Here is a 17,572-nt window from a genome sequence, read left to right as displayed (position 1 = left end):
TGAGTAATGCTTTTAATGATTTGCAAATAAATTATAATTAATCCATTAATCTTGTAATTATGTGTTAAAAAATTTAATTATAATTAAGTTAGGTTACAGATGGCTCTGCGTGCAGGGGCGGGGGCAGGTGGAGAATGCCAGTACCTTTGGATTCTGAGCATGGGGCGATGGGGCCATCAGAACACGGGCAAAATGGACTTCCTCAGGTCCAGCAATTCACACCAGGGCCCTTCTGACCCAACAGGGAGTTGCTCTGTCGGGAGCCTGGCACCTGCATGGTGGTAGTGATGGGAGCTTAGTTTCTACTGGACACTTCCCTTTCCACTTCAACCGGGTTTGTAGGAGGTCACGGCTTTAAAGTCAGGAGGATCTGGACCAGAACTCTAGTTCCACCACCTCTTAGCTGGGTGTCCACGGGCGAGCGACCCATCTCTTTAAGATGCAGTTTTCTGATCTGTAAAATGGGGTTCCCTGGTGAGTCTGCAAAACTCCTATTAGTTTATCACGGAACCATCAGGTGCCTGATGAAGGGCGGTGCCCAGTGGCACTGGTATTTTATTAAGGCACATGAATGCTCTTAGAAGGGGCTGCCAGAATTCTTGGGAGGAGCAGGTGAGCTCAGGACGTCCTTCAAGTTTTCTCCTCCCGCAGGTCTCTAATCCCAAGAGGTCTGGCAAATTACCTGTCACTCTGGAGGGACAGTACACAGGATAAGTGGGTTTATGGGCCATTTCTTAATGTTTCTTTCTGGCTTAGCTAACCTTGGGTTTAGCAGAAGAAAGGCACACCAGGGGTCAGCTTTCATACAGAGAAGCCCTGTATTTCAATCTCGTTGCATTTTCCTTCTCGTGGAAGAGCGGACTCTCCATCACTTTGGCTGACATGGTTAGGGCTCTGCTAATGCAGAGTCCAGCTTGAATGTAAACTATATCGTGGGCCACAGATAGCTGTGCAGTAGTCAGCAGGATATCCCTTCTTGTCGAGCATTTCCGAGTAAGAGAGAGCATTGGAACCAAGCAGAGTGCTCCCCTTGAACCACGACTTGGATCATTCCAACCTGCTCATCTGACCCCCAGCCTTAGTCCTCCCCGACCCTCAGCCCTGAATAGGAGTCACCTGTGGGGTCAGCACACGGAAGCCACACCCACCAAAGGGAAAGCCACTAAGTCTATCAAGAACCTACCTTGGGACCAGGTAGGGAAGAGCAGGGGGTTGGGACTGGTGCCATTATTTTTGTTTTGTTTTGGTCTAGAAATATAAATAAATAGGCCTCTTTTCCAGTTGCAAGCACCTGGTATAAAGAATATTTAATTTGGCCAAAGCATGCAGGTGGGTGAGAAGAACTAAAATGCTCTGAGCAGAGCAGGAACAGCCCGCCATGGTGAGTGTCCCTGGGCAGAAGTAACATGGTGCCTGGATGCCCCACGGCAAGGCAGCTGGGCACAGACACCCGCTTGCATGTGCAGATGGTCACCTGGGTCAGCCGGTTTGTGCCACCTCAATCTAGAAAGAACAGAGCAGGACACCCTGCGGGTGTGAGTGGAGCTGCACTGGCCAAGAGCTCCACTGGAGCCCAGTCCTGCTGTCCATCCCACTACACCTTCTCTGCCTGATATCATGCAACCCACTTCTTCAGGACACCTGTGATAGGACACGCACACAACATCCCATTTTCCCAAATAAGTGATCCATAGATGTGGCTGGTTCTTGGCCAAGGAGATTTTCATAGCTAAAGCAAACCTGATGTAGTTTCTGCTCAGGGCTGTGAATTGCACACATCCAGGGGGCCCCATTCACTCTGAATTTCCTATGTATTCATTCTCTACAATGTCATGGTGCCCGGGATGGGAGCCAGGCACAGGTTCTGCTCCTGGATAACCAAACAACACTTCTCAATGTGGCCCCTTAGGGCCGCTAGTTGGGAGAAACTACATACTTTGTGGATTTCAATGCAAAATGAAAATGTGGGCCCCTTATTAGATAATTATTAAGAATTTCAAGATGGCAACAGCAGATCATCAAACCAGATGCATGAGGCTCTTGGAGCTTGGGTCCCGTATGACTACATCGGTCACATGCCCACAAGGCTGGCCAAACGTGGCGGACTTTGCTGAGCAGTGACAGAGGCACCAGGGAGAGTCAACTGGACTTTTTGGTGGTGCTCACGTACTAGCAACAGGAATGCTCCAGGGCCTGGGTCACAGATAATCCAAGCCAAAGGCTTAAGAGAAATTCTCTGCAAAGGGAAACTCAGACAAACCATCTCCAGGAATCTTTCTCAGCAAGAATCTCCGCGTTTGAAGACGATTAGGTCCATGCAGCTGCCTTTTCCCCGACTCTGATGTAGAAGACAGGAATTTGCGGGGTGGGGGTTGGGGGAATGTTCCATGCAGGGCACTGGGCTGTTGCAGCTGCTTAATTGTCCTCATGGCCTGGGGACCCACTTGGCCCAGGTGAGCTGTGCCTACTAATGATCAAAGGAAGTGCTTGGCCACGAGGCCCCCTCTGTATTCCCCCTGAGAGCAGGACACCTGGCTCCTGACACACCCCAGACAGCATTCCTTACAACTAGCGGGTATTCGTCCTACAGGATACCCCTGGGTCAAGTCTTGCACCCTTTACCCCCTTCTGGAGATGTGCATTAACATTTACATTTTTTTTTATTAAAAAAAATTTTTTTTAAAGCTTATTTTTGAGACAGAGAGAGTGGGGGAGTGTGAGTGGGGGAGGGTCAGAGAGGGAGACACCGAATCCGAAGCAGGCTCCAGGCTCTGAGCTGTCAACACAGAGCCTGACGTGGGGCTTGAACTCACTAATGGTGAGATCAGACCTGAGCTGAAGTCGGACACCTAACCAACTGAGCCACCCAGGTGCCCCAACATTTACACTTTTTAAACGTTCTAAGAAGTCCTGCAGTAAAGAAAGCTGTTTAATCCAAATGTGAATCATATAGGCTGGGGATCGAGGACCCTGAGGGCCCTTGGGCTCACTTGTTGCGTTAAGATTTCTAAGCTAGAACAAAAGCCACACGACCACGTGTCCTTGGGGGCAGAGCCTTGGGGTTTCACCCTGCGTCTCATCCCTGTGTGGCCCCAAAGACTGGGGCCTCTCCCGTCAGCACATCCCAGGGTAGACAGGTGCCTCTATCCCTGATGTTCTGTTATCACCCACTTTGAGTCTGTACTGCCTGATTAACAGCCGGTATTTGGGACTGAGCAGCAGTAAGGACAGTGGCAATAGCAGTAACATGTGTTTTCAGGCTCCTTCTGTGTGCCGGGCACCGTGGGGAGCACTGTGCACGTCTCCCTCACTTAACCCTCAAAACCGCTGTATAGTGTATGCACAATTAAGCCCGTTTTACAGTTGAGCTGGTTGAGGCTGTATTATGTGCTCCGGCCAGGGTCACGGAGCTGGGATGTGGAAGAACCAAGATTCAAGCGCAGACATCTGACTGCGGGGTGCGGGCTCTGAGCCATTCTGAGCAATGCCAATGCCTCGCATTTGCTCCGGTGGGTCCGTGGTGAAGGATGGTCCCCTGGCATTGCTGCTGGTGGGGCGGACTGGGAGGTGCTCAGCTGCTGGTCCCCCCGGCACCTAAAGAGGGCACCACTGGGGCAGGGGTGGGGGAGACCATTTCCGTATCCTGTATAAGGAGTAGTGGTTCTGAAAAGAAACGGGCAGTCGCTGTGGCCTGACATGATTCAAGTCATTGTGTAGAATGTCTCTAGCCTAGAGACCTGGCATGATTTCCCGGACTCATTCTGATTGCTGTATCTCTTGCCTTTGCCACACGTCCTCTGCCAGTCAGCAGAGGCCACCCGAGGACCCACGCTGATGGTGCAGCTGCCATCTTGGTCTTGCTGTAGTGGAGTGCCCTCTGGGATGCTCCTGGGGTGCCCTGCGCCAGGGCTGAAGGGCTCCAGATCTCATTGGTCGAAATCAGTCACGTGCTCTATCCAATCACGAGTGAGCCGGGAGGTACAATCCGAACATGTGCCAGAAGGAAGACCCCAAATATCTGGTGACCAGCAACAATGCTCATCGCATCAGAAACGCTCCCTGGAGTCTTCTATTGAATTAAAACCATGTATTCCGGCGGGGAGAGGGATTCCAGGAAGGTAGCACCCACATTCCCTTTACCTCAATGCAAAAACCGCTCTTACTTTTCTGGGAGCTCTTAGGCCTGTCACGTTACTTTCAAATAATGACGCATCATTTGGAGTTTCTTGTTTTTCATGGACTGTTGCAAACGCTTTCAACGTGGCTACCGGTGTTCCCAGATTAATGCCGCTGAGCTGATCCATCATGCGTCAGGGACGGGCTCACTTGTCCAGGGGCACGTTTGCAATGGCTTCCGGGGCGGCACTCTGAGAACTAGCAGCTTCTATAAACGTCTCTGTGCCATATGTCCTTTTTTCCTTCCCTGAATGACTTCCTAAGGTAAAACTTCCCTGGTGTGGGGTTATACAGCTGCAGAATGTGAACATTTTTATGGCTCTTGTTAAGTCTGTCCTAGTCACCCGGGGGAGCATTCTTACAGGTAACTGCTGCTTAGGCCTTGGCATTGAAGGCAGGTCAGTGGTGAAGTTATAATTATATTCATTTGCCTTCCCAGGCACCTCGGCTACCGAGCCTGGTGACAATAGGAGGCAATGCGTTGCGGGGGACTAAGTACGTGAACTTTTTGGATTGCTTCTCTCTCCTCTTTCCCGCATTCCCACGATCATTTTTAAATTTCTACAAATCTGGACTTTGTGTCTCAGGCTAAGCCACCTGTTAGTAAGTAAAGTCTTGGCTTGGTGTAAAAATGTTCTGACCCAGCGGTGCCCTGCTTAGCAATATGCAATTTGTGAATTTTAGACAGACAGGTGAGGGATGACAGTTTACTCTTTTCCAAAATGGTTTCTAAATCACTTACTAGTTCTGCGGTCGATGGGGCCCTGCCATGTTTGTCTACAGATCACTGATGACCAGTGGTGGGGTGGGAGAGCACCCAAGGACAAGGCAGGCTGAAGCTGGGGGATCAAGTACCCATTACCGGTATATTAGGAACAAAGACAAAGCATAAAGAACCCTGGTGGAGGGGATCTAAAGAGGAGAGGGCTGGTCCCTTTATGATGAAGCCCGGTGACCGCGTGAAGCTACGATATGCTCATTACAGTGCTGGGTAAATACTGTTTATGCCTGAAAGTAATCATATTTGTCAAGCAATCCAGGAACTGAAGAAAGACTCAGGCTGTTTATGTTTAACTGCCCCCTTGGCCGCTGACAATAAACATCGCAAATGAGGAGAAAATTGCGATAAACTATCTTTTCTGCTCATCTCTGGCCCTCTGTGATGAAAGGGGACAAATTTAGACCACAACCCCATCAACAGCTTTATAATTAATCTCACTTTTCAATAACAGCATCTATACCCTCTGCTGGGCCTGGAGGCTCCTGCTGCTTTGGGGGGCTCTGGGTAATGAAGGCACAGAGCCTTCATTATCCTTTCTGGGCTGAGTCACAGCCCAGAAATACATCTAAATTTGCAGTGAGTCACAGGGAAGACTAAGAAGTGGGTTTCTGAAATGAAAACACTGTGTTTGGGGCAGGCGCGGTGTGCATTCAGGGGAACAATGGCTGAGTCTGCCATTGTGCCCGAATGTGGGCTGCTTTTAAGACACCCCATTTAAAGAGTGTCACCATGTTCAACAGAGATAATGAGAACTTGAAGGAATCCTATCAGGCAGGCTAATGGAGTCTGAGAAGCAGGTTGGGAAACAGCAAAAATGTGCCAGAATGTTTATGGAAACACTGAGCATGGGGAGGGCATCTTCGAGGGCCTCAGGGACAATCCCCAAGTGACGCAGGGTGTTAAAATGCACCCCCAAGGGGACTCCCCTGCAGGAGGGCGGCACTTCCTGAGCTCTCCTCTAGGGAGTGAAGTCCCCGGAGCTTGGTGAGGAAGGAAGATGGGGGTGAGAGCGTGGCTTGGTGTGTGTGTCCTCGTGGGGAGGGGGGATGCGGGACTTGGCTGCAGGCCAGGCTCCTGCTGGCCAATCAAGAGTCAGCTCATTTGGTCTCTTGTGCAGCGCCCTTGGAAACAGATCCCATTTCCACCCACCCAATCTCTTTTGCTGACATATGCAAATGGGACTCAGTGAACACAGCATTTGTTTCTGGACTCAAGAGTCAGAGCATTCAAGTGGGACTGAGAAGGGGAACTCAGTTTTTTGTGCCTTCTTGAACAGCAGGACTCTGGGGGGCGGGCGATCATTCAAATTTTATTGTCAGAATTCTAAAGAGGGGAAATTAACTCCAGGGGCAGGCCCCTTGCTGTTGTCTCACTAATGGTGGTTCTGGATAACCTGCTTTTCTGTGCTTAAAAAAATGGGGGGTATTTGGCCTGAGATGAATATTTTTATTGGGGTTAAAAGCCTAAATAATCACAAACCATTTTACTAGCAATCAAGTCTTAACATCACTTCCCCGTTAACGACCAAATGCAGCAGGCTAATGCCCTGAATCTTTTAATACCTAAGAGGATACTTTAGATCCCAAAGATGTAAGACAAGGGTCATCAATGGCGTCCCACCCCAGAGGGAAAGCCAAAGGTCTGTGATGACTTTCATACTCTTAAGACCTGGGCTTCCCTTCCCTCGCAGACCTCAGTTCCCACTCCCTCTCTAGGCTACTTTGCTCTGGACACACTGGTGGTTTCCTGTCCTTTTTTTTAAAACACGGCCACACACTTCCACCCCAGGGCCTTTGCACTTGCTGTTTCTGTCTCCTGGAATGCTTTTACTGCACATATGCACATGGGCATTCTCTTACTTTTTTCTGGTCCTCACTTTAGCTACACATGAGGCCCTCCTTGGCCGTCAATAAAATTTCCATCTCCTCCAGCACTACATCTTCTTTTCCTGCTTTGTTACTTTTCCTCTTAGCTTGTCACTATTCTGTATTTTCCTTATTTAGCTCGTCTACTGTCTCTAGACTGGGGGCCTCATGAAGGCAACAGTTCTTGTCTGTTCTGCTTGTAGTGATAACCATGCACACAGTACACATTCAAGTATATGCTGAATGAATCCACAAATGAGTCAATGGATGTCGAATGCCAGAAAGGGTGATTCCCCCCACCCCCTAGCCTCATCCCAAGGAGCAAAGATTCAAAGATTTCCTTGGGCGTAGCTCAGCTGCCCACCACGGGCATTTCTTTCCGTTTTCTCTAAGGCTTTTGGCTACGGAAGGTCAGACTCCCGGACATCAGGACTTGAGTGCTGGGAATTATAAAAAGCTGCCCAGGGCAGAGTTGTTTTTAGGTAAAACGACAGAGATCTGGTGGATAGATGCTCACCCGACCTGCTTCCCCTCGCTGAGCTCACAGGTACACACATTCTGCTTCCCAGCCCTTTGCGTCTCAGTGAGGGCCATGCGGCCAGCAGGCTGCAGGAGGGACAGAGGTGCACCACGCCTCCAGGCCTGGCCCCCGAAACATTCTGTGCAACTTCCCTTCTGTCTTCACTGGCCAGTTGAGTAAGGAGGGGGGTCACTGAAGGAATGTGAGCCCCTAAAAGACGGCAGGGCCAGTGAATGAAAGAAGCCTGCCCTCGAATGACCATGTGGACAACGTAAGATAAATCCGTGTCGTGTGTTAGACTGTGGAGACTTGGGGTTGCTCGTTAACGTGGCCGGTGAGATTTGCCCCGACGACGCAGATATTAAGGCCATATATTAAAGAGCGCCAGCCTAGGCAGTAATCCCCCCGCTTATCTGACCTACGCGGCCTCCCTCAGAGAAACCTAATCTGTCTTTTTTGTAACTGGAGGTTCAGCCTCCACGGATTTTTGTGAAAATGACAATGAACTGCCGAGAGTTAGTTACGGAGAGATGGGAAGGAGCTATTAAAACTATTCTTCAAGTTTTACTGTCTTCTTCCTCTGATAACAATCGCGATGGTACACAGTGGGCAGCTGCTGGGGTAATGTGTGCACACAAACGTGCAGGGACCCATAACCTAACCCGGTGTTGAGATTCTGAAAACCTACAGAGGCCACTGTCGTCCTCCACGGGGCTTTTGTGTACAATATGAAAGCTACGTTGTCTGGGCCCCAGGTTGCAGCTTTCAGTGTGGGGTTTTTATGACCAGGAGACGACTGCTGTGCCTACTGAATATAACCCCCTTTCAAGGGGGTGGGGTGGGGTGGGGGTGGATTTCTCCCTCTTTCACCTGGGTTGGGGAAGTCGGACCAAGTCGGGTCCTACCGTGGCCCGAACCGAGCTGGAAGACTCCCATTATCCAGCAATAAACAAGCATGAAAACATAGCAACCTGTTACCTGCCCAGCTAGCATTTCATATAATAGGACGCCATAGGCCCACCAGTCCACGGATTTCCCATACGGCTGATAAGCGATTATCTGTGGGAAAACACAAACATCGATTACAATTATTGGCGATCAAAAAGCCTGTGTTAGAACAGATACATCAAGCACGTAGAGCTTTCTGCACTAAGCGGGGAGGGCCCTGCAAATCAGACACATCAGGAACCACCACCCAGGAATTCACTGCCCAAAATCTGTTCGGGAACAGCAACTCTGAATCCACCCGGAGAAACTACACAGCGCTGTCTGAAGGTTTAATTATCCTCATTGGTGAAAAATATTTGGACAGTGAGGTGGATTTAATTTTCGGAAAAAGCCAGACGCCATTCAGACCCAGGGTCTGGTAAATAAGATAATCAAGCTATGTAACAGAATTTTGCTAAAAGTCACAAAGATGATGGCGGTGATAACGTATCTGAAGTTTTTCACAACATTTTTAAAGAGATACAAAATGATCAAATGTAATATTTGAACCTTGTCTGAATCTTAATTCAAACCAAACCAACTGTAAGAAAAAATCAGGAACACTGAAACATGGTCTTGATGATATTAAGAAATTATCACTAATTTTGTTAGGTGGGAAAATGGTATGATGATTAGTTAAAAAGGGTCCTTTGTGTGTACATGTGTATACATACATATATATATATATATATACACACACATACATATATATATATATATATATACACACACACACATATATATATATGTATATATATATATATATATAAACCACATCTTCTTTATACATTCATCAGCTGATGGACATTTGGGCTCTTTCCATAGTTTGGCTATTGTTGATAGTATACAATGGAATATTACTTGGTGATCACAAAGAATGAAATCTTGCCATTTACAACAACGTGGATGGAACTAGAGTGTATTATGCTAAGCGAAATAAGTCAGAGATAAATATATGATTTCACTCATATGTGGAATTTAAGAAACAAAACAGGGGGCGCCTGGGTGGCTCAGTCGGTTATGCACCTGACTTCGGCTCAGGTCATGATCTCATGGTTCCTGGGTTCAAACCTCACATCGGGCTCTGTGCTGACAGCTCGGAGCCTGGAGCCTGCTTCGGATTCTGTGTCTCCCTCTCTCTCTGCCCCTCCCCCACCCATGCACTGTTTCTGTGTCTCTCAAAAATGAATAACCATTAAAAAAAAAAAAAAAAGAAACAGATGAACATGGGGGAGGGAAGGAAAAATAAGATGAAAACAAGGAAAATAAAAGATAAAAATAAGATAAATAAAAATAAAACAAGAGAGGGAGCCAAATTATAAGAGATTCTTAAATACGGAGAAAAAAAACCCCTGAGGGTTGCTGGAGGGGAGGTGGGTAGGGTCGTGGGCATTATTAATAAGGGCACTTGTTGGGATGACAGGGTGTTGCATGTAAGTGATGAATTACTAAATTTTACTCCTGAAACCATTATTACGCTCTACGTGAACTAACTTGGATTTAAATAAAAAAATTTTTAAAAAGATTAACTCAAAAGAAGTGTCCTTTTTGGTTAGAAATGTATTTATGAGTGAAATGCACGAGAGATGAAATATTTATGGGTGAAATGACATGATACCTTAGATTTGTTTTACTTTTTAATTTTTTAATGTTTACTTATTTTTGACAGAGAGAGAGAGAGAGAGAGAGAGACAGAGCACGAGCAGGTCAGGGGCAGAGAGAGAGGGAGACACAGAATCCGAAGCAGGTTCCAGGCTCTGAGCTGTCAGCACAGAGCCCGAAGGGGGGCTCCAACTCACAGAGTGTGAGATCATGACCTGAGCCGAAGTCAGGTGCATAACCCACTGAGCCACCCAGGTGCCCCAGATTTGTTTTAAAGACTTAAGCAAGATAAGTGGAAAAGGATCAGAGTAGATGAAATGAGATGCCCAAAATGCAGGCAGCTGGTGAGGAGCGGGGTGATAGCTCGCAGAGACCTGTCCCCCGACTGCTCCCTCCATCTTTGTGGCTCTCAGAAGTACGAGAATAATCCCACGACCTGCCCTCATGGAAGAGGGTAACACCGATTTGAATTTCTAGCTCACAGGCTATTAAAACACTGGTATAGTTAGCTAAGGCACACAATCCCTGCCCCCTCCCTCCACCATGGATCACGCCCCAGGATTCCAGGTGAAGACGTCCCAACAGGTACTCGGCAAGACCATTCTGCCATTTTGCATACGCATTTGACTTTGAAACGTTCCAGGCTATTTTTTTTTAATGGCCCATGATGCCTAATGAAATGTCCTGGGACATAAACAAACCTTCCGCGTGTTTCTTCCTCTCCATGTCTTTAATGTATTACCAATATTTCTCCCTGTAGAACGAGAAATACAAGCTCTTGTGGCTTGCCTCAGTGTGGGCGGCAACCGCGGGATACACGCTTGGATCTGGCAGTTTTAGAGCTCATTTCCTTGACAAGAAAATGATAACCAGAGGAACCTATGAGGGGGCCTTCTTTTCTTTTTTAAACTCCATTTGTTCTTTTTTCAAAACTTGGAAATTGCACGCATACAGGGTATAAAAAGCCCTACTAAAATGAGCTGCCACGCGTTACCTGATGACGGACATTGACGCCTGTCATTCTGGTTCCAAGACAGGAAATAACTGGATCAAAGCTTGTCTTGACCAAGTAGAACAACAAGAGAAACGCTCTTTGGGAGAGCAAAGACATACATTTGCTAAGCACCTCCTATGTATCAGATGCTCTAGGAACACTCTGGCGAACCCAATGCGGCAGAAATGATATTCTTCCCGTTTTATAGGTGAGAAAGCTGATGTGGCCAAAAGTTTAAGAGACCTGCCCAAAGCCAATCAGTTCGTAAGTGGTGCCCTGAATATTGACATTTTGTTTTAAAAATACAGTTTATGGCTTTCAAATATATGTAATCACGCATACTGAGAGCACATAAAATATTAATCAAAGGGCTTCAAGGATTAAAGAGGTTTAAAATCACCGTTTTAGTAGCTGTACCTCTAACATTTCAAAAGCACTTGAATAAAATTTGTTCTTGCAACTGTATGAAAACCAGTCCCGGAAATCTATTTTCATGAATCAGTGTTTTCGTTACTCTGTTTCTAACACAGGCAGAGCGGAGGCACCGTGTTGCTGTGGGAATTAATCAAGCCGCAGAATGGTGGGGGCTGAGTGAGGGAGGTCACGCCGTATTTCATATCCTCTCGTCTACAAATATCTGAGCAATGTGACCAACCAGACTCCTCTCCTGGGTGGCAGCAAATGCCACCTGAGTTTGGAAAGCTGTCAGAGGCCATGGGTACAGAAACCCTGTTTTTGGCCAGAATGATTCACAAATTCTGAAAGCCAGGCCCCTGAAGGGTTTTGTTTGGTTTTGTGTCTTGCCTCTTATTATCAACTTTGGTTCCACTTGCTTTTTATTTTCTGTTTCCACAGCATTAAACTCTCATGACTCCTGCTGATAACACCCTCTCCTTCCTCCAAGGCTTACCAAAGCAGAACGTCAAGTGCCAGTGGCTCGTTTTTCTCGGTGATAGCACTTGGCAGTCTCTGGAGCCCGCCAGCTCTGCAACTGGGGCCAAGATGACAAAGTCATGCTGAATACTGCAGCGCCTTCAGCTGTAATAGCAGGCTGGGATTTGGAACTCGGCGGGAATTCTTCTTGGGGCAGCTCACAGTGTGTCAGCCCTGACTTGTGCGCTCGATGAGACGGGAAGGTCCGGAGAGCTAAGTTACAAGGTACAGTGGTCCAACCTTACCATTGCAAATTCATTTTTATTTTATTTTTTTAAGATTTTTTTAATGTTTATTTATTTTTGAGAGAGGGGGAGAGAGAGAAAGAGAGAGAGAATGAGCAGGGGAGGGGCAGAGAGAGAGGGAGACACAAATCCGAAGCAGGCTCCAGCCTTTGAGCTGTCAGCACAGAGCCTGACGCGGGGCTTGAACTCACGGACCGCGAGATCGTGACCTGAGCCGAAGTCGGACGCTTAACTGACTGAGCCACCCAGGCGCCCTGCAAATTCATTTGTAGAATGAAACATGCTTTTCCCCTCAATGATGAGGTGCTATTAATAAATACCTCCGATCATCCAAAATCTCACTGCCAAAGGGAAATGGTGTTAGGGAGCCCCATTTGGAGATAAACATTTAGATACACATGATGTAGGATGTTGGCTGCCCTGCCCGTGAGCTGTCTACACCTGTGCTGTGTGGTACAGTAGCCATTAGCCACAGCGGCTCCTGAGCATTTGAAACGCGGCTTAGTGCAAACTCTAGGTGCAAAATACACACCAGATTCCGAAGACTTGGGGCCAAAACCGTAAAATATCTCATTAGTATTTTGGAGATATTGTGTTAAATAAAATATGCCAGACTTAATTTCACCTGCTTCTTTTTTCACTTTTAAAACTACGGTTGCTAGGGGGCGCCTCGCTGGCCCAGTCAGTAGAGCATGGGCCTCTTGATCTTGGGGTCGTGAGTTTGAGCCCCATATTGGGTGTAGAGATTACTTACTTACATCTACCTACCTACCTATCTATCTATCTATCTATCTATCTATCTATCCATCCATCTTTAGAAAAAACAAACCAAGAATGTGGCTGCTACATGCAGCTTGGCCTGCATTTTATTTCTACTGGATGCTGCTGGTCTACACCCCCTCACAGGCTCCTGCAACCCACTCTAATTCCTGGGCTCTTATTGGCCCAGGGAGTCAGCTTTGGGTTGAGCACCAGGCTCAGAGACCACAGAATGGACGGTGAGGCTCTCTTGTTTCTGTCCCCACTGGGGATGGGAGCAGGTGTCTCTGGGATGTGTGGGCCAATGGAGGCTTGCGGCCAAGCCCTGCAGGGGGGCGGGGGGGGGGGGCTGAGATGGCAATTTGGTTCCCACAGCAGAGAACCTCACAAAAGAGAGGCTGACTTGGCAGATCTCCCTTCGGCACATGGAGGGTGGCCTTTAGCTTCAAAGACGGACCCCCGACAGGGCCACTGTCATTCAGCTTTACTGCTATTTGTCATTACGATCATTTTCCTTACACTTACATGAGCCAATTGCCTGGGGGAGATGTCAGGATGTTTCAAATGGCTGCCTGTCTTGTAAAAGTAAGATATGAATGAGCTTTCTTCCAGGCCGGGCACAGGACCAGGAATGAGGGGAGCAGGGAGGAGGGGAGGAGGGGGGGCGGCTTCTCATCTCTGACCAGGCCAAAGGCCACAGTTGCTGGAAGGATGTTGCTCGGAAACAACCCACCTTCCACCCTCTGCCAGGGCTGCGTACTCAAAGGCCTCTCAAAGAGGAGGGCGGGCTTCAGAAGCTTTTGGGGGGGCAGCATGGTGAGGTTCCCGATGCTGCTGGCAATAGCACCCAAGACTGTAGGCAAGGTCACCATCGTGGTGCTCGCTGTGCGCCAGGCTCCTTAGTCCGTTAGCGCGTTTAGCCCTTGTGAGACTTTTAGGAGACTTTTCCTCACCATTTCAAAGGTGAGGAAGTGAGGTTAAGGAGCTTGCCCAAGGATAGATGATACACAGCAAGTAAGCTGCAGAGCCAGGATTTGAACTCTGGTTCTCCAGACTCGGCATCCACACGTCTGACCTTTTTTCCAAACTGAAGAGCAGCCCATGACCCAGTGTGGTTCCCTGGACGGCTATGGCGGGAACTGACCCATAAAGGGGTTCAAATGCTGAACAGGATCACAGCTGCCAAGATGGCCATTTGGCTCAGGAACTCTCGCCCTGGAGGCCTGGTCTTAACGGGACCCATGAGATCGCCATGTGTGTGAAGAGTCACTCTCCTGTTCCTGATTGTACCCTGACTGGACTCGACTCCTCATTTTCACACCGTGTTTACTCGCCAACCCTCCCGAACCGGCTCTGATCAGCGGCCTGACCACAGAAGGCTCTCTCCAGGCTGCCATTATAAAATAGCACTGGCCTTTATGCATAAAACATGCCTGAGGCCTTTTACCGCCTCAGGGCAACAAAAAAGATCTCTTCCTCTTATTAAAAAATAAAAATATTTCTGGGGTGTCTGGGTGGCTCCATTCATTGAGCGTCTGACTCTTGGTTTTGGCTCAGATCACGATCTCACGGTTTGTGGGGTGGAGCCCCGTGTCAGGCTCTGCACTGAGAGCACAGAGCCCGCTTGGGATTCTCTCTCTGCCCCTCCCTTGCCTTGTATGCTCTCTCTCTCAAAATAAATAAACAAACGTTAAAAAAATAAAAATATTTTAATTTTTTAAATATTTATTTATTTGAGAGAGAGAGAGAGAGAGAGAGCGCGCGCGCACGCATGAGTGGGGGAGAGAAAGAGGGAGGGAGACACAGAATCCAAAGCAGGGTCCAGGCTCTGAGCTGTCAATACAGAGCCTGATGTGGGGACTGAACTCCCGAACTGTGAGATCATGACCTGAGCCAAAGTTGGACACCCGACTGACTGAGCCACTCAGGCACCCCTAAAAATATTTTGATGAAAAAATTATGGTTGTTTCGAAAAACATCGTAAGTTCCCAAGGGCAGATCATGGAACACAAGAGGCCCTCTTTATGTACATGGTGGAAAACAGCAACGTGTCAAAACAGTCGGGGGAAAAAAGATCAGCTGGAGTGTCTTCTGGGTGTTCTGTCCCGACAGCTGGGACCGTGAGTTCCTGAACCGTCTCCTCCTTTCCCTCCTCTGGGGCCCACAGACCCAGGCCACGCCTCTCCTGGAGCCTTGGCCACGTCTTGCTGAGACTGCTTCTCTGCCCCCACTCAACCCCGAGAGGCCTCCCCAGCAGGGGCCGGGCTGCCCTCCTGCGCAATGGGACCCCGCACAGCATCACGAAACCACCCCGAAGCTTGTGCTGGAGAAACAAGTAGATCTAATCCAAGCCCAAACTGTGGGCACCACTGACCTTTTAAGCGCAAAATCCAAAGTGCCTGTAGGGGTGCTGGGTTGCTAAGGCTGCAGGGAGCCTTTGAGGTGCTTTGCAAAAGTGTCCTCAGGGTTCTGAAAAGGAACCTGAGGTTCAGAGTAGCTAAGTGGCTTGCTTGAAGGTCACTGGGCTGGTTAGCGACACTGTCTCCTGACTGTGTCCCCTTCCTACGGCACCAGGCTTGGGCCGAGCATGAGAGATAGAAAAGCTTCATGGTGAGTGAGGGTGAGGCAGCCGTTCCCCGCCCCTGCCCCCCACCGCCAGCCAAGAGGCTTCCCAGTCAAACACCTTCTGGGAGGCACGTCCAAGCCCAGACTGCCAACAGCACTGCACAGGAAGCACACCGTGAGGAGAACGCTCTGAACCTGACTTCTGGGGACCAGCTCTGCCATGTGGGAGCTGTGTGACCTTGAACAAGTTGCTTAGCCTCTCTGAGTTTCCATTGCCTCAGCTGTGATATTGGAAATCGGGCACCTACCGGGTCAGAACACGGCAGGGGATAAAACGGCCTTTTGTATAATAAACTGTGTTTACTGCAGGTGAGCTGAATGTATTATATGGCTCCATAATGCCTAACATCGGAAATAAGAAACGGCTCCCGGGTATGGCAGGCAGGCGAAAATGAAATCAAGGCAATAAACGGAACCCAGCTCACAGGAGGACAAAGGAAACATTCTGCTATCAGAGATTATATGCGTACTATGCATTAAACACCCCGAAATGATTGCTGGCACCTGGCAATTCTCATCAACACCGAACCTTCCATTCACTCTATCTGCAAATATTAGCTTCCTAGGTGCTGGACGTTGCTCTAGGCATGGGGTACATAAACAAATAAAACAGATTTTAAAAGCCCCTTCTTGTGCAATTAAATTAATTTTTACCAGAGCAGCAAAACTTCAGGTTTCTCTTTTTCTCATTCACAGACCCTCCCCACTTCCTCCTTCCCTCACTTGCGCTGTTTATGGCTAATTGCACGTTTCTTTGGACTGGGCACTCTGCTGGGCACAGGGATTAGGACTCGAACTACGGAGACACAGACACGAAAATGGGTAGGTAACGCTAAAATGTAATACCTTATATCAGGGATCTTAGCACATCGCGTGACAAATACCTGCTATGTTTGAAATATTTGGACAAAATGCATTATATAAGTATAAAGAGAATTGCCACAAGATGAAAATGGCATGTCTGGAGTCTAAAGCATATACTTTCTATTTAGACAGAAACTGTGGCTCCATCTAGGATTGGAGAGAACAGAAAATGACTTCTCGAATGACAACAAAGGTGCTTTACAATCTATTCATAGTACCCACCTCTTCTCCATCCCTGATGGCTCACTTTATGGGAACAGAGAGTGAACAGCAGGACAACTGAAGTCCTGCTCCCCCAAAAGGTCGTAAGAGGAACACCTGGCACTAAAATGCTTTGTAACGATTAACACTGGCTTTAAAGAGCATCTCCTACAAAAGGGATAAAGGAAGGAAGGAAGGAAGGAAGGAAGGAAGGAAGGAAGGAAGGAAGGAAGGAAGGAAAGAGGGAGGGAGGGAGAAGCAAAGCCTGGAGGGAGACCAAGCCTGGTGATTACAGACCTCCTTTCCAGGTCTATCCCTGACTTTCATTTAGCAGAGAAAGACCAGAAGCTATATATCTTTTAATAAAATTTAAAAAAAAATTTTTTTTAATGTTTATTTATTTTTGAGAGAGAGACAGGGCGTGAGAGGTGGAGGGGCAGAGCGAGAGAAGGAGACACAGAATCCGAAGCAGGCTCCAGGCTCTGAGCTGTCAGCACAGAGCCCAATGTGGGGCTCGAACTCACGGACTGTGAGATCATAACCTGAGCTGAAGTTGGACGTTTAACCGACTGAGCCACCCAGGTGCCCCATTAATTAATAAAAATTTTTAAAGTTTTAAAATTAATGGGGCGTCTGGGTGGCTCAATCGGTTAAGTATCCAACTTTGGTTCAGGTCATGATCTTATGGTTTGTGAGTTTGAGCCCTGTGTCGGGCTCCGTGCTGACAGCTCAGAGCCTGGAGTCTGCTTCAGATTCTGTGTCTCCCTCTCTGACCCTCCCCTGCTCGTGCTCTCTCTCTCAAAAATAAATAAGCATTAAAGGTTTTAAATTATATTTTTTTAAAAATTTTTTTTTTTTCAACGTTTATTTATTTTTGGGACAGAGAGAGACAGAGCATGAACGGGGGAGGGGCAGAGAGAGAGGGAGACACAGAATCGGAAACAGGCTCCAGGCTCCGAGCCATCAGCCCAGAGCCCGACGCGGGGCTCGAACTCCCGGACCGCGAGATCGTGACCTGGC

At 48.1% G+C, this 17,572-nt stretch overlaps 1 protein-coding gene across 3 annotated transcripts in view; it reads right to left on the bottom strand.

The window, feature by feature from the left end:
- Positions 1-17,572, bottom strand: part of PRKCA (protein kinase C alpha) — a 400,385-nt gene that overhangs the window by 21,949 nt on the left and 360,864 nt on the right. For all 3 annotated transcript variants that reach the window (XM_047081548.1, XM_047081550.1, XM_047081549.1), the window contains one exon: positions 8,321-8,401. In XM_047081548.1, coding sequence (XP_046937504.1) covers positions 8,321-8,401 — 81 coding nt within the window. The remainder of the gene's footprint in view (positions 1-8,320; positions 8,402-17,572) is intronic.

Source organism: Lynx rufus, unplaced genomic scaffold, assembly GCF_022079265.1.
Source record: "Lynx rufus isolate CCGP_SWC_20201006 ecotype Redwood Valley unplaced genomic scaffold, mLynRuf1.p SCAF_18, whole genome shotgun sequence".
Lineage (NCBI taxonomy): Eukaryota > Metazoa > Chordata > Mammalia > Carnivora > Felidae > Lynx > Lynx rufus.
Note: the sequence above shows the minus strand (reverse complement) of the source record. Positions and strands in the feature narration are given on the sequence as shown.